Below are 18189 nucleotides of genomic sequence, written 5' to 3'. Positions count from 1 at the left end.
CTGATTTTTCTTCTCATCCTCAATTTCTTGTCCATTTATGTATTTGAATATTCAACAGGTATTTTCAATACCATGATCGCTATCTTTTTAATGGAAAGAAGCAACCCATCAGCCTGGGGCGAAGTAGACATATAAGTTGGGGAGAACCCAGTGAGGCTGGAAAGCAGAAGCCTGAGGCATGAAGGCCAACAGTCCTTAGTCATTCCCAGCCTGGAAACATACAGCCTCAAAATGGGGTCAATCCTGACATCACACTTTCCTACCTATTACAGAACAAAATGTATCTCTAACCCACAATGAAATGACTCTAGAAAGACACATGAGAGAGAGGGATGATGGATCCCTGACAGCTGGATTTGACTTATTGGGAGATGACTGCGTATCAGGCAGGCATGGTGCTAGCTATTCTGCATTAGTATCTCCAGTGCTCACAAGGGCTTCCCAGGTGGTGCTAGTGGTAAGGAACCCATCTGCCAATGCAGGAGACATGAGAGACGTGGGTTTGATCCCTGGGACAGGAAAATCCCCTGGAGGAAGGAATGGCAGCCCACTCCAGTATTCTTGCCTGGAGAATCCCATGGACAGAGGAGCCTGGGGGGCTACAGTCCACTGGGCAGCAAACATTTGGACACAACTGAACCAACTCAGCACACAGTGCTCTCAAAGACCTGTAGAACACATGTTATTGTCTCTGTTTTATAAAAAATCTAGCTGAGCAATACAAGGGTTAGAGTGAGATGTCCCCGGTCTTGTCAAACAGAAGCTGAAAAGAATAAGGAGAAGTAATTGAGGGAGAAATGAAAGTGGGACCTAGATTTGAAATGGCAGACTCATTTGTTAAACATGGTTTATCCTCCTTCACTTCCAATCAAAATACTTCCAATATTGAAATATGATTGTCTTCAGAGAGCCCTTTTCTGGATGCTTTATCAAAAATGGACTCCCTTCCCTGTCATACTCTTTACTCTGTTTTATTTTTCTTCAAAACAGCTCATTCAGAACAGCCCAAATTGTTGTAGGTATTGTTTGTCTGTAATCCAGTCTTCTCCATATCACCGTGTGAGAATTGATATTATTTTTCTATTTTGTTTTTCTTATTCTGATGCCAAGGACATTATTGTATACTCAAGGCCTAGAAAAAATGCACTGTAAATATTCAATAAATATTTGTTGAATGAATGAATAACAGGGAAAACTACACATGGAAGAAGATAATAAAAATTGAAAGTGGACATAGAACTACAGTTAGTTATTTGCCATTCTGACTAGTAAGAAATGAAATACTAGTTATCATATCTCTAAAAGGTATCAAGGAAGAACCAGATGCATCTTCCTAAAAAACACCAGAGAGAAATAGGAGCATGCCCATCAGGCTTCAAACTGTCTTGCTAATTTGCTAGATTTTACAACTGTAGGTCACTGTAAACTTTTCATCATAAATTTAGTTACAATGGAGGTAGTTTCTATAATAAAACCATTAAATCAATAACAAACATTCTCAATTGAATGTGAATATTGTTGTGATTTTATGTGCATCTCTAACCAACCTAGATAGCATATTGAAAAGCAGAGACATTACTTTGCCAACAAAGGTCCATCCAGTCATGGCTATGGTTTTTCCAGTGGTCATGTATGGATGTGAGAGTTGGACTGTGAAGAAGGCTGAGTGCTGAAGAATTGATGCTTTTGAACTGTGGTGTTGGAGAAGACTCTTGGGAGTCCCTTGGCCTGCAAGGAGATCCAACCAGTCCATTCTAAAGATCAGTCCTGGGTGTCCTTTGGAAGGAATGATGCTAAAGCTGAAACTCCAGTACTTTGGCCACCTCATGTGAAGAGTTGACTCATTGGCAAAGACTCTGATGCTGGGAGGGATTGGGGGGCAGGAGGAGAAGGGGACGACAGAGGAGGAGATGGCTGGATGGCATCACCAACTCGATGGACGTGAGTTTGAGTGAACTCCGGGAGTTGGTGATGGACAGAGAAGCCTGGTGTGCTGCAGTTCATGGGGTCACAAAGAGTCAGACATGACTGAGCAACTGAACTGAACTGAACTGAACCATTGCAAATTATATACTATTAGCTTTTTCTCCTTGAATTCTTATTTCCATAACTGATCCCCAACAGAATTTTATTCTTAGGAAATAAGTATTATGCATCAATGGGCTTCCCTGATGGCTTAGCTTATCTGCCTGTAATACAGGAGACACAGGTTCGATCCCTGGGTTAGGAAGATCACCTGGAGGAGAAAATGGCAATGCGCTGCAGTATTCTTGCCTGAGAAGTCCCGTGGACAGAGGAGCCTGGCAGTCTACAGTCCATGGGGTCACAAAGGGACACGACTGAGCAACTAAGCACACATTATGCATCAGAATCTGATCCCTCTACCGCGCTTTTCTGCAATTAAAAATGTCTACAAAATTGGAGTAAAAAACTCTCCTGTGTTGGAGAGTCCTAAACCCCAGTTCCTTAGAATATGACCTTATTTGAAAATAGCACTGTGTGCATAATCAAGATGAGGTCATACCAGAGAAGGGTGTGCCCCTAATCAAGTGTGACTAGTGCCCGTGTTAAAAAAGAGGGAGCTTGGAAGCAGATACACACACAGGAGAATGCCAAGTGAAGATGAAGGCAGAGATGGATATGATACCTCCACAAGCCAAGGAGTGCCAAAACTTGCCAGCAACCCACTACAAGTGAGAAAGACAAGGAGCAAATTTCCCTCACAGCCCTTAGAAGGAACCAACCTGCTGACCCCTTAATAGTTCAGCTTCTAGCCTCTAGCACTTCAAGACAATAAATTTCTGTTGTTTAAGCCAAATAAAGATCCAGAGAGCAAAGAGAGCCAATATAAAGAATAACACAGGAAGGCCAAAAATCCTCTTTGCCTAAAAAATCTTTGTTACTAGATCTTTTTCTCCTAAACTCCCAGATTTATTTCCCCTTGTCCTTCTGTTTGAAAAAACCAAGTCAGTCAAACTGCCTCACCTGAAGAAAAATAAAAGTCAAGGGCTTCCCTGGTGGCGCAGTGGTGAAGACTCTGCCTGCCAATGCAGGAGACACAGGTTCAATCCCTGGTCCTGGAAGATCCCACATGCTGTGGGGTGGCTAAGCCCCTGTGCCACAACTACTGAGTCTGTATTCTAGAGCCCAGGAGCCACAACTTCTGAAGCGTGTGTGCTGCAATTACTGAAGCTCACACGTCCTGGGGCCCATACTCCACAAGGGAATCCACCACAGTGAGAAGCCTGCACATCAGAACTAGAGAGTAGCCCCTGCTTGCTGCAACTCGAACAAATCTTGAGCAGCAACAGAGACTCAGCACAGCCAAAAATAATTGTTTTTAATTATAAAAAATGAAACAAGAGGAAGAGTAAATAAAAATTCCTGTGACCAGAAGGCTTTAAGTATTACAAATGTATTTTGTATTGAAGTATAACTACAATTATAAGTAGCGCACAGCTTATGAAAACATATGAGTAATTGAAGAATAATTATTAAGGTTAAATTTGACTGGAAATGCCTATGTCAATGAGCTGGATATAGCTTCCCTTCCCAGTTTACCTGTGAATGACTTATTCTATAATGAGAAAGGATTTCACAGTAATTCCTTTTTTGTTTTCCAAGATATGAGCATTTCCAAGATGTTTTCTTATAACGTTCCAAAATGTGAACACGGGGAAGCCTGGCTTATCTAAATAAGCAGATGGGAACAGAACCTTTGTCACAGTGATATCTCTCACTGTCTCAAAATTTTTTTCTAATTCCTGAGTTAGATGCCCCATAAAGTGATATATCTTATTTTTTTTAATATTTGGTCATTTTATAACTAGAAGGCTAATTCAAGAAGGCTTTAGAATTAGAGCCTTCTACAGTTATGCTGAAAACAAAAAATGATGGAAACCATGTTACTTTCAAAATACATTGTTTTGCCTCTGATTGTAAAGAACCATACAGTTGCAACAGGAAGAATGTCTGTCAAAACCTCACTATCATGTGTAAAACAGATAGCGAGTGGAAATCCGCTGTATAGCACAGGGAGCTCAGCTCGATCACTGGATGGGTAGGATTGGGGAGGAAAGTCCTAAAGGGAGGCAATATATGTATACATATAGCTGATACACTTCATTTTAGGGAAGAAACCAATGCAACATTGTAGAGCAACTGTACCCCAATTTTAAAAAATTGCTACATAAATGCCTGCTAAAGAATGAAAATTGGGTTAGAGAGAGCTGCTAGTTTCTACTTGCTTTCAAGCTTGAGGCTGAAGAGGTGAATTCTGTCACTACTTCAGTGGGAAACTACAAGGAATCAATGAGGCTCTCCTATCATTTGGCAAATAGCAGACTTTGAAAAATCTGTTTTTCAAGGATAGATTTAAAAAGCAGTGGAGGAGGGACAAAGGGAGACCTATGAAGAGATTCTATAATATTGAAATCAAATATATTGATTTTATTTTTTAAATTTATGAGAAACACGGTCTGTATTGAAAAGTTTGTAAAAACGAGGAGTTGTCTGAGATTAATGAAAGAGTTCTGAGAGAAATCAGAAGGATTAAAACTAAAAACAGCAGATAATTGATGCCCACATTTTAGGTAGTGATGTACAGAATGAGGAGATTCCCAGGTGGCTCAGTGATAAAGAACCCACCTGCCAATGCAGGAGACATAGAGACTCGGGTTTGATCCCTGGGTTAGGAAGATGCCCTAGAGAAGGAAATGGCCACCTACTCCAGTATTCTAGCCAAGGAAATCCCATGGACAGAGGAGCCTGGCATGAGTGAGATACAGCTGAGCAACTGAGCATGCACACACATACAGAATGACCACTGCTTCAAAGTCAGTTCTATAGAAGAAGAAACGTTTCTGAAAGACAAATCTTTTTTTTTTCTTTACTGAATGTAACTTGCATACAGTATATAACTTCCTTATATAACTTTCACAAAATCTGAAGTTTAGGTTTTACATATTGTTATAATTACTTAATTATTTCATACACCTGTAACATTTTAGGAATCATTTTTCATGTTTTTCTGAGTCAAGTGTGAACTGAAAGCTGCTCACAATGGCAGATACTAAGGAAAGAAAGCAAGTATCCAATAAAACAAAAATCTGCTTTTCTAAGTGTGAAGAGAAGAGGACAAAACAGATGAACAGAGCAGAAATCAGAATAAAAGTAAAAAATACAACAAAAGAAACATTTTGTGAAATTTGAAAGATATTAGTCTGCAGATACACAGACTTCCCACATTTCAGGAAGTTTAGTGAAAACAGATTTTCATCTAAACATTTCTTTCAAAATATTTTTTCAATTAAGGTTGTGTATGTTGCTTCAGATCTCTCCTTAACACCGAACTGGGGAAGTCAGTAGAGTTACAGCTGCAGAGAATTGATGGGAAATTGTACGACTTGAGAATTCAGTATACCTCCAAGAAGTTGTTCATGAATAAAAGCACTGGAAAAAAATATTGGGTTGGCCAAACCGTTCAGGTTTTTCTATAACAACATCTTACCAGAAAAAGCTAAACCAACCTTTTGGCCAAACCCAGTATTATAATATGGGTTATATATTATAACCCGTATGGGTTATAATAGGTTATATTATATTATAGGTTATATATATTATAATCTATATTATAATTATAATATGGGATTCAGAAAATACACAATTCACTTTCCTAAAAATATTTAAAGGGAATTTCTGATATTTAAAATGTAAATCAGTGTGCAGGGCTGTGCTTAGTTGCTCAGTTGTGTCCGACTCTTTGCAACCCTGTGGACTGTAGCCCATCCATGCTCCTCTGCTCTTGGGATTCTCCAGGCAAAAATACTGGGGTGGGTTGCCATGCCCTCCTCCAGGGCATCTTCCCAACCCAGGGATTGAACCCAGGTCTCCCATATTCTTTACTGTCTAAGCTACCAAGGAAGCCCGAGAATACTGGAGTGGGTAGCCTATCCCTTCTCCAGGGAATCTTCCTGACCAGGAGTCGAGTAAATGAGTTGTAGTATCTTAGAAATATCAAACTTAAAATATAGAAGAATTAAAGAGCATAATGTTAAGAAACAAAGATAGCTACATCTAAATTACTGTTTCAAAATATTTTGACTCAAAGAAAAACTTGAAAAATTATTCCTATAATAGGTTACAGGCTTATGAAGTAATTAAGTAATTATAACAATATGTGAAATTGTAAACTCCAGATTTTGTGAAAGTTATATAAGGAAGTTATATACTGTATGTAAGTTATATACAGTAAAAAAAAAAAAAAAAAGGTTTGTCTTACAGTTGGTAAAGAAAATATGGGGTCAATGATGCCTTTGAAAACTTGTAAAATGGTATAGATTAAAAATAGGATACCAAGGAATTTTTAGTGACCATATAGCAGAAGACAGAAATATATATGTAAAATTCATATGTATAATTGTAATGTAATGTAAAATTCATATGTGTATATGTATATATGAATTTTTAGTTTAAATGAGTTAAATGGACCTAGTGACAGATTCTTGGAATGGAATAAAAACCAAAATCCACATGTGATTTTCCTGTGATTCAGAAAATTCTGAATCCACAGACAAAAGGCTAAAACACAGAGAGAAAGTAGGATGACAGTGTTAAATTCAGACCAAGTTAAATTCAAGAGGAGGATTAAATATATGAAAGGATTATACTTTTATATCAATTACAGATATAAACATTACTATAAAACAAATGAGGGTGATTTATCAAATATATACCTGAGAGAAGATAAATAACAAACAGATAATGCCTCAACTTGTTTGCTGCTCAACTCGCTTTCCTCTCTCCCATACCATTAGTAGTCTTTGATTATAGATTCTTAGACATATCTAAGTAAATGTCTTACACCTATCTTAAATAGTAGCTTTGCCAGAATTTGAGGCAATTAGCTTGTTATTTGGGCTTCCATGGTGGCTCACATGGTAAAGAATCTACCTGTAATGCTGGGAGACCTGGGTTCAGTCCCTGGGTCGGGAAAATCCCCTGGAAGAGGGCATGGCAACCCACTCCAGTATTCTTGCCTGGAGAATCCCATGGACAGAGAAGCCTGGCAGGCTATAGTCCGAGGGGTCGCAATGAGTCGGACATGACTGAGCAGCTAACCGCACAGAGCACAGCTTGTTATTTGGGAATCCAGTTGTTTGTAAGTTCCAGAATGTGAATTCTAATGTGATACATTGGAAGGACTACTTACTAGATTGTAGAGACTTGTGTTCTCCATTCCAGATAGCGTTCTGTTTCTGGGTGACCTTAGGAAAATCAGTTTCCACATCTGTGAACTTTGTAGTTAAAATCGCACTCTCAAGGGCTCAAAACCCTCATCCCTCAATAGCAGTATGTTTCAGAGAATAATCTTATGTTTCCTTTTCAGTGAAGCTTAGCTCTGGGAGTAGCTACTTGATTTAGTGAGAAATCATAGTCTCTAGCTTCCAATGTATTATTTTAAAATCCTTACCACATAATTGAAACCTGTAATTCTAGCAAATGTAACAATATTTTGTTCCCTTGGTCAGTTTTTACTGATTAAAAAAATACCTTGTAGAATGTTATGACAGTACTCTCAAAAAGTAAATCTGTAATGTTGAAAAATACAACAACCCTATGTGTTATTATATAATATGTATCTGATACACATGTAAATAATATTTGGAATTTGGAATGAAGTTATACATTTTATTATGTTCCTTTACAGCTTTGAAGCTGCTTACTGTTTTTTGTTCGAACAGCTTTCGGTTTGCAGTACATTTCATTGTATTGGTCTCTTTTCTTGAAGTAGAAATGCATGAAATATAGAAAGATACCATTACTTATATGAACCACATGTTTTTGAGAAGGTTAAGAATTTCTTTTAAAATGTGAATAATCACTCCCTAAACAGTTGTTTCCCAAATTGTTTTTTGCTTTATTATTTGTTGTTTCATTTTATTTTTCCTGAATTTTCTTAGCATTTTGATGACCTTATGGTGAGAAACTAAATTTAGTGATCTATAAGTTCAGTTCAGTTCAGTTGCTCAGTCGTGTTCAACTCTTTGCAACCCCATGAACTGCAGCACACCAGGCCTCCCTGTCCATCACCAACTCCCAGAGTCCACGCAAAGCCATGTCCATCAAGTCGGTGATGCCATCCAACCATCTCATCATCTGTCATCTCCTTCTCCTCCTGCCTTCAATCTTTCCCAGCATCAGGGTCTTTTCCAATAAGTCAGCTCTTTGCATCAGGTGGCCAAAGTATTGGAGTTTCAGGTTCAACATCAGTCCTTCCAATGAACACCCAGGACTGATCTCGTTTAGGATGGACTGATTGCATCTCCTTACAGTCCTTGAAGTGATAATGATGCAGGTCACACTGGGCCACATTGAACTGCTCACCGTGTGTCAGAAACCCAGGCCCAGAGTTAATCAGGCAGAGCCCAGGGAGATGGTGACATATATTAATGTAGAAAAACCTTTTTTCTTTTTTATGGAGGTTGAATAGATGATTTTTATGGATAGATCACCTTGGCAGAGTGGATAAGTCCTACATTTCTTCTTCTGAAATGTACTTCCAGTTGTGGTTACAATACGTTCTATGACGTTAGTCTATCAAGGAGTGGGTCAGTTCTTGGCTACAATCACTATCTGCAGCAATCTTGGAGCCCAGAAAAATTAAGTCAGCCACTGTTTCCACTGTTTCCCCATCTGTTTCCCATGAACTGATGGGACCAGATGCCATGATCTTCATTTTCTGAATGTTGAGTTTTAAGCCAACTTTTTCACTCTCCTCTTTCACTTTCATCAAGAGGCTCTTTAGTTCTTCACTTTCTGCCATAAGGGTGGTGTCATTTGCGTATCTGAGGTTATTGAAATTTCTCCCAGCAATCTTGATTCCAGCTTGTGCTTCCTCCAGCCCAGCATTTCTCATGGTGTACTCTGCATAGAAGTTAAATAAGCAGGGTGACAATATACAGCCTTGACGTACTCCTTTTCCTGTTTGGAACCAGTCTGTTGTTCCATGTCCAGTTCTAACTGTTGCTTCCTGACCTGCACACAGATTTCTCAAGAGGCAGGTCAGATGGTCTGGTATTCTCATCTTTTTCAGAATTGTCAACAATCTTAGAGTAGCAAGAACCATAAGTGTCTCAAGTTATTAGATTCACTATTCCCAAACCTAGCTTTGGGTGTTTTCCCAAATTAGAAAAAGTCGTCTTATAAAGTAATTCATATTCTTTGAGAAAAACTATAAACAGTGATGGAGAAGGAAACTACAACCCACTCCAGTACTCTTGCCTGGAAAATCCCATGGAAGGAAGAGCCTGGTAGGCTACAGTCCTTGGGGTTACAAATCGGACACAACTGAGCGACTTCACTCATAAACACTGAAAAAAAAAAAAACTTTAAATGACCTATAATTGTACTCTGCAATAATAACTAGTGTTCATATGTATGAATAGTGTTTACCAAAAAAAGTGCACTCTACATTTTCTTAAATCTTCTCTTTATGTTGTAATACATCTTAGAAATAGTAAAGAATTGTGCTGCTAGGGACATCAGGATGCATGTATCCTTTTGAACTAGTGGGTTTTTGTTGTTTTTTTTTTTCCATATATATACACCCAAGAGTGGAATTTCGGGTCACATGGTAGTTCTAGCTTTAGTTTTCTGTGAACCCTCCATGCTGCTTTCCATGGTGACGGCACCAGCAACAGTGTAGACGAGTTGCTCTTCTTCACATCCTCTCTAACATTTGTCATTTGTGATCTTTTTGATACTAGCCATTCTGACAGGTGTGAAGTGATGCCTCATTATGGTTTTGTTTTGCAGTTCCCTATTGACTAGAGGTATTGAGCATCTTTTCATGTGCCCATTGGCCATCTCTATGTCTTCTCTGGAAAAACATCTATTCAAGTCTTCTGCCCATGTTTTTAATAGGGTGACTTGGTTTTTTGATACTCAGTTGTATGAGCTATTTATATATGTCGGATATAAATCCCTTATTGGTCATTTGCAAATATCTTCTTCTGTTCACTAGATTGTCTTCATTTCATGTTGATAGATGGTTTCCTTTGCTGTGAGAAACCTTGTAAGTTTAATTAGGTCCCATTTGCTTATTTTTGCTTTCATTTCTTTTGCTCTAGAAGATAGATCTGAAAAATATATTGCTATGGTTTATATCAAGGGTATTCTGCTTGTGTTTTCCTCTAAAAGTTTTATGGTCCCCAATTTATATTTAATATGACTGTTTTTTAATGGCTCTTCTGTTAATAGTTCATAGAATTTTGGCCAGGAGTTCATCAATTTGGGAAATGCTGGATCATAGGCATAAAAGACCTAACTGTAGATGGATAAACAAAAAGTGCTTTAATCTCTGAGCAAGGTTTTAAAAAATGCTAATATTTAATAACATATGCAAATTTTATGTTATGGTTTTAAACTTGGGCAGTCTTCTGATAAAGAAAAAACTAAAAGATAAATTTAATGCAACCAATATGTAAACTTTTTTTCTCATGCAGGTTAGCCAATACACCTTTGCTATGTGCAGTTATAGAGAAAAAAAGTCTGAGCCACAAGAATTAATGCAGCTTGAAGGATACACTGTGGATTACACAGATCCCCACCCAGGTAATTCCTAGTTGAATCACTTGTCATGCCTCTCCTGTATTCATGAAATTCTCATAAATATCCTGTGTCTATTTTCCATTCAAACTCCATTCCATAAATGGAACATATTTCATTCATATACCTAGCTAGATAAGACTTGATGGGATTTAAATTATATCTTTATGAGGCTACTTAGTTTTAGCCATAACTCACCATCTCTGTTAACTTAGTGAAAGGATGAAATATCTGAAAGATACTATAATCTGGAAATTATAGGATAAGTATCAGCAGTGCTTGCAGAAACTTCTTTACTGAAAAGCAAAAAGGTACAAGAGACAGAAATAGGCAAAGAAATGGCTAATGAATTACTACCATATATTATATTCTACTAATTTTCTCCCCAACAATGGATACTTATATTTCTCTCCCTCCCTCCTAATGTATTAATGCTGGGTATAGTACTGGATACTCAGTGTCTGAGATTAGTGAATGAGTGAGTAAATGAATGATTATGTGGAGATTAATAAAATTAACCAGCAAGGTAAAGAAATATATGGATTTCCCCGGTGTCTTAGTGCTAAAGAATCCATCTGCCAATGAAGAAGACGCAGGTTTGATCTCTGGGTCAGGAAGATCAGAAATGGAAACCCACTCCAGTATTTTTGCCTGGGAAAATCCCATGAGTAGAGGAGCGGGCTACAGTCATGGGGTCGCAAGAGTTGGACATGACTTCACGACTAAACAACAAAAAAGAAATATATGTATCTGCTAATAAATAGAATAAGAAATTAATATAGAGAGATGAAAAAAGAGTCAGTGATTATATACACTAATAAATCACTTAAAATCCAAAATATCTTCCCTGTAAAAGAGTTTTGCAAAAGTAAAATACTGTACAATGTAAATATCATTTTAGTCTTAGCTGTATTGTTTTCATATATGTCTTCTACATATAGAATGAGAAATGTGCTAACAAATAAGGAGTGTCTTCTCTGGCATGAAATACCAGACTTTGCTATGCATTCTTGTGTGTGTTGCAGAACTCTGCTGTGTTATGAACTGTTTCCTAGGCTATTTTTAATTTCCAAGGTGATATGGAAGTATAAATCTTTCTCATATCATTTTCCCTTCAATTCTTCAATTGTGGATATGATTCAAAGGCATTGAGCTACAAATAGCAGATCAGTTCTTTTCCATGAGACCATTTAATGAAAGAGGCTAAAATCTGCCAACTGTGTGAATTTTTAACAATTTTTTTTTCCTCCACAGGCCTTCAGGGTGGGCATATGTTCTTCAATGCTGTTAAAGAAGGAGACACTGTAATATTTGCCAGTGATGATGAACAGGATAGAATACTGTGGGTTCAAGCCATGTACAGGGCCACTGGACAGTCATATAAACCTATTCCTGCAATTCAAGCCCAGAAGCTGAATCCTAAAGGAGGAAGTCTCCATGCAGATGCTCAACTTTGTAAGTTTTGTTGAAAAATAATTTGATTATCAATTAATAACCTTAATAAGATATAAAATTGTCTGAGTCAAATTTGCTCAGTATTATAGTTTGCATCATTACCTGATTCCTAATTGAATAAAAATATTTCATTTTAGTAGTCATAGAATAAGTTATCTAGCTTTTCACACAAACCTGGAGTAAATGGTGCATGTGGTTTTCAGTCATGAATTTGCCAGGCCTTGGGGTATCTCTGGGAATCTCAAAAGCATAAGAGAAATTTTATTTAAACTTAATGTAATTTTAACTTATATGTTCTATTGAAATGGGAAGCATATTGCAAAATCAAATTGGCATTGATAAGATTCCAGAACACTGAAACAATGAACTGTCGTTTTTTAGAGTTGTTCTTAACAAACCAAGAGAATACCAGGCCTATTTTCTGATGTAAGTAGGGAAAACAAAAGTTATCAAGGCAACTTTCTTTTTCTAAATAACTTTATATTCATGTCACTTTCTGTATGCTAATTTAAATCATTAAGAACTAAATTATTCATTTTAATTTGCAAGTAATTAATTGCAAATTATGTAATAATGATAGAAACATTTTCAAACATAGCTTTAGTAATCATTAAACCAAATGTTTTAACTTCTTATACTCCTTTCCAAAACTTCTCTGTTTTCTCCTGTAATGTAATAAATCAGTTTGTCTTTAACTGTAAGCTTAAATCGTGACTTTTCATTCAACACCCTTCATTCTCAAGCTTCATCTCCAGGGGAGCAACATTCTGACTTCTCTTACTTTTCATGCATCAAATAACTACTTCCTGTTCTGCTTAGACACCGATTAGTATTACATTTAGACATCTTAAACAAAGGCACTTTAGGCCAAATAAAGATGGGATTTAAGCTCAACCCATTCCTACATGCTTTAGACTTCTTAGCATACACCTTCAAACTTACCTGATCCATCTTCAAGCGATTATGGTACTTCATACATAGTACATGGACCTCACAACTGTAGACTTCTGTATCTCCCTTCCTGGCTCCTGTACAATTCTGGTCATGCATCTTACTTCTACAAATGTTATAAATCCCACAATGCATTGATATTATGCCTGGAACAGTCAATTACCTTCTAAAGAAATGTAAATAATAAGAGAAAATATTATATACTCAAACATGTAGTTACCATTCCTAGCAGTCTTTATTCACTTACTGAGACATTTCACGTCCTGAAGGATGTCCTTTGACTTTTCTTGCAGTATGTGTGTAGCTTTTAGCTTTTTTATGTATGAAAACGTCTTCGTTTTACCTTCATTTTGAAAGATGCTTTTCTTTCAGTTCTTTAAAGACTTTGCTCTGCTCTCTGCTAACTTGCTTTTTTTCTTCCCTGATGAAAAATTTTGTTATTATTTTTGTTTCTTCCTCTGTACATAATGTGTGTTGTGGTTTGTTCCCCACCCCCATCTCAAGCTGCTTTAAAACCTTTCGCTTAAACACTGGTTTTGAGCAATTTAATGATGATGTACTTTGGTGTAATTTTCTTCACAAAAATATTCTTGAGTTTTATTCTAAGACGTAGTTAAATTACTCAAAAGTAATTTAATCCTTTCAGGTTTAGCATTTAGGTGGAGCCAAATAACATCTAGTCTGGGCTCTCCTGGTGGCTCAGTGGGTAAAGAAATCTGCCTGCAATGCAGGGGACCCAAGTTTGACCCCTGGGTTGGGAAGATCCCCTGGAGAAGGAAATGGCAACCCACTCCAGTATTCTTGCTGGGAAATCCTATGAACAGAGGAGCCTGGAGGGCTGCAGTCCATGGAGTCACAAGTGTTGGACGCGACTTGGTGACTAAAACACCACCACCTGGATGCCAACTGATGAGCAGTGAAAATTGAAGTTTTACCTTCTGGCTGTTGGAAACAAGCACTGTTCTAGTCTCTGTGTGCATGTGGGCACTGTCCCCTCTAATCCTTTGAGGATTCTTCCTCATCCTCATATTGTTGCCTCCATTGAGTGATGTGGTCAGTATTCATTTGAATAAGGAGTGGGGTAGGGGGAAGAAACAATAAACTTTCCTGCAAATTTCAGCAGCCTTGACCTTCCTGAACTGTCAGCTCCCATCTTCTCAGCCCAGAGAGACCCTTAGCTCTCCCTGAGTTCTTCTTCCCAGAGCCACCGCTTTGAAAGTTTCTCTGGGTATTAATCTGAGGCAGCTAAAAGGCTCATCTCATTGGTTTCCCCGCCTCTCAGAAATTACTCTGCTATGTTGCCGGATATCCAAAATTTTGAGAACTTTCTTAAAAGTATTTTTAATGATTTTTTCTTTAGTTGTTTCAGGTAGGAGGGTTAATCTGCTTTTAATTACACTGTTTTGACCAGAAGCAGAGTGATTGTTTTCTTTGTTAGAGCAGTATTTCTCAGCAAGACTGTCATTTTGGGCTAGATAATTCTTTGTTTCAGGGGTCGGAGGGGAGGGCTGTCCTGTGTATTATGGGATGATTAGTAGCCTCCCTGTCTCCTACCCACTAGATCCCTGTAATAATTGACTCCACTGTCCCAGGTCTAATGACCAAAATTTTCTCTGCTGCTGCTGCTAAGTTGCTTCAGTCGTGTCCAACTCTGTGCAACCCCATAGAAGCAGCCCACCAGGCTCCCCCGTCCCTGGGGTTCTCCAGGCAAGAACACTGGAGTGGGCTGCCATTTCCCTCTCCAGTGCATGAAAGTGAAAAGTGAAAGTGAAGACACTCAGTGGTGTCTGACTCTCGCGACCTCGTGGACTGCAGCCTACCAGGCTCCTCCGTCCATGGGATTTTCCAGGCAAGAGTACTGGAGTGGGGTGCCATTGCCTTCTCCGAATTTTCTCTAGATGTTGTCAAATGTTCCAGGGGACAGAGACAAAGGTGGGGAAGGTTACCACCATTTAAGAACTGCCAAGTTGCATTGACTTGGAAATTATTTTTATGAAAATGTCTCCCTAATTCACTTGTGTTCCAGTATTTTTTCCTTCACATCTTGAGTATAAGGAATACCCAAGACATGTACTGGTGTTATAAAGGATGTTGTTGTTCAATAATGAAGTCGTGTCTAACTATTTTGCAACCCCATGGACTGTAGCCCGCCAGGCTCCTCTCTTCATGGGATTTCCCAGGCAAGAATCCTGGAGTGGTTTGCCCTTTCCTTCTCCAGGGAATCTTCCCAACCCAGGAATCAAATCTATGTCTCCTGCATTGGCAGGTGAATTCTTTAGCACTGAGCTACCAGGGAAGCCTGTATTATAAAGGATATCATCCATCTTACACAAAGTGGAAAGAGAAGTGGTTGGGAAGCACTGGGTCAAGAACATTAAAATCATAACTTCCTGATATGGATTTAATAAAAGATCTGATAATCAGTTTAGTAAGAGAGCCATATAATGTCTTCCCAGCAAAATCTTTCCATTGGATAGCAATGTACTATCAAGGCAGTGTTGATCAGCCTAAGTGGAACTGAATTTTTTAGCCCCTTGATTAACTTGCTTTAAAAAAGCTAAATTTGTTCTAAAAATCCAAACTGTTCCAGTTGTGTTGAGGTTTTTTTTTTTATTTACTCACAGACCCTGATGTTTTATCTTTAGAATGAAAGGAAAGAAGAAAGAAAAATGTATTTCTGTCTTATCTAAATGAGATACTGACCATGACCTTTATCATAGATGCCATTGAACTGATCCAGAGAGTAGTTTTGCCTTAATTTTCCTCTCTTCCTTGACCTCCGTATTATTCCTTTCTCTCTTTCTTGATCATCTCTTGGAAAGACAACTTCTAGAGTCATTAGTGGAAACTGAGAAAATGACATAAAATTAAAATGACTAGAAATAAATGTTTCTAACCCATTTAAATATGTTTTTCATTTCTTTGCTGGCCTATAGCTGGTAAGGGTAAGTATTTTTATGACTTTTTTTTGCTTTACCATATTAAAATTTTTATACTGATAAAATTTTTTCAAGTAATATCATGATCTTATTTACAGTATCATGATACTGCTTTCTAGGCAGAACTGGAATATTTACAGTAACCTTGTCACTTAGGAAACAGAAATGCTTATTTTTGCCACAACAGGGAAGTAAAAACAACCTAGTATCTCTCATTCATGTGAGCATAAGGGAAATTGCTATGAAATTGTTACTATAGCTTGCAAAATGCTCTGTAACATTAAGTGAGAAAATGCTAAATTATATATGTGATATTATTGTCACTGTTAAAATTTTTTTAATATAGGTAGAATTATACCTAAAATATTTACAGTGGATGAGTTTAATTAGAGGGATTGATTGCTAATTCATTGCCTCTGTTTCCTGAATTTTCTTTGAAGTATCTATGTTATAACTTTAAAAAGAAAAGCTCAGTTTTAAATCCAACCATACTGAATGGTTAGGAATAGTCAGAACAAAATAATAATTATCAAATCTAACTTATTAGGAACAACATTATTATCTTTTTTGAAATATAAATAATCGTGTGTATTCATAGATTTATCTGATAAGTGGATGTGTTCTACTTCCCTGTTTCATTGACTTTTTTTTTTAATTTTATTTTATTTTTAACTTTACATAATTGTATTAGTTTTGCCAAAGATACATGGAAATTCTAAGGAAAAAAGTGACTTAAAGCAAGGCTGAAGGAATGCTATCCAGTTTTTCTGCTTCAAACTGTGCACTGTCTTTTGCCAAACTGCCAGACGTTGTTTGGTTAAACTACCCTTCATTGTTATCCCCAAACAAAAGATTATGCAAGCACCTTTTAAAAAAATTTGCCTTTCACTTTGGCACAAACATAATATATTGTGTTTGTTATCTAATACAATACAGTAATAGCTGACTTTCAATAATAAATCAGTGTCAAAAATGAACCTGAGTACGTCCTTTCAATGTTAAGCCAAATTTTTAAAAAATTCTTTAGTCAGATTGTAAACTTATATTTAATTTTTTAAGCTAATTTCTCCTCACTGACCCTAGTAAGTTAAATTTCACCCTTCACTGGTAAAATATGATGAATAGATTATTTAAAATAAATGTTTACTTTACTATGATTATAGGTCTGTATGTGTTGATTAAAATTGCCATCATGTAAAAGTATCATTTGTTATCTACTGCAGAAAGTAAGACATATAAATCTGTACATTCATTTTTAATGTATTTACCAAAATAGGCCAAAAAATTATTTGAGTTAATAATAAGAGGTATGAACAGACTCCTCTAGAAACAGTATCTACCAACTTTTTCTCTTAGGTCTTCAGCATAAAACATACAGGAACATACCAACTAGATAAATCTACATAAAATTTTAAAACATTAGCTCTTCCTATTAAAGGCTATATGTGTGCCATAAAAAGGGAAGTGGTAGTTCTTTGTGTCACTTTTAACTTGCTGTGAATCTTCAAGCTAATGAAGGTTGGAAGCTAAAAGGAAAGTTTAATTGGAGTGGGAGGTGGTAAATGGAGCTACAAGCAAACCCCTAAACACAAGGGTAATTCTAAAACAAGTTGTTGTATTTCCAAAGGTTTATTTGCTACTTCGTTTAGCTCAAGATTTTGCAGAAGAGACAAGCTCTCAGCTAGCAGCACCCTCTTACTAGTCCTTTTGGTACCTGGGTCCCAGGCCTGGACACCTGGGCACAGAATGGTCTTAAAAGGCAAATGAATGGCCTCCTCTTCTTCTTGCCCTTTCTCCCAACTCTATTTTACCTTCCCTTTGCTCTGTTAATCCCTAATATCTCTCACACCAGGAACAACAAAAAAAAGAAAAGAAAGGAAAAACATTCAGCATCCTTAAAATTAGTTGCAAAGGAAAGAGAAACATTTCAATTAATTTTTTCCTTTCTCACATTCTGAACTCTGACTTAGGTGCCCTTCCTAGGGTTTGGGTTCACTGTGGTCAGCTCCCACCAAATAGCCCTCCCAGCATAGTGGGATCTGCCAGCTTGCTAATAGACCTCACAGGGTTTTCTATGCTAGCTATTTTCTAGTCAGTGTTAACTGTTTAGATTGATACTGTGAGCCTACTTATTAATCTTTTCTCTTGACGTCCTACAGCTATTAATGAAAAACTTACATTTTCAGATCCCATTTAAATAAAGCCTCTAACATTTCTTAAATCTATTGCAAATAGT

At 37.3% G+C, this 18189-nt stretch overlaps 1 protein-coding gene across 19 annotated transcripts in view; it reads left to right on the top strand.

Annotated features, from left to right (window-relative positions):
• CADPS2 (calcium dependent secretion activator 2) overlaps positions 1 to 18189 on the top strand; it is a 591939-nt gene that overhangs the window by 394929 nt on the left and 178821 nt on the right. For all 19 annotated transcript variants that reach the window (XM_045166445.1, XM_045166444.1, XM_045166437.1 and 16 more), the window contains exons 10-11: positions 10506 to 10614; positions 11863 to 12063. In XM_045166445.1, coding sequence (XP_045022380.1) covers positions 10506 to 10614; positions 11863 to 12063 — 310 coding nt within the window. The remainder of the gene's footprint in view (positions 1 to 10505; positions 10615 to 11862; positions 12064 to 18189) is intronic.

This window comes from Bubalus bubalis, chromosome 8 (genome assembly GCF_019923935.1).
Source record: "Bubalus bubalis isolate 160015118507 breed Murrah chromosome 8, NDDB_SH_1, whole genome shotgun sequence".
Taxonomy (NCBI): Eukaryota; Metazoa; Chordata; class Mammalia; order Artiodactyla; family Bovidae; genus Bubalus; species Bubalus bubalis.
The sequence above is the reverse complement of the archived record's forward strand: the minus strand, read 5'-3'. Positions and strand labels throughout refer to the sequence as shown.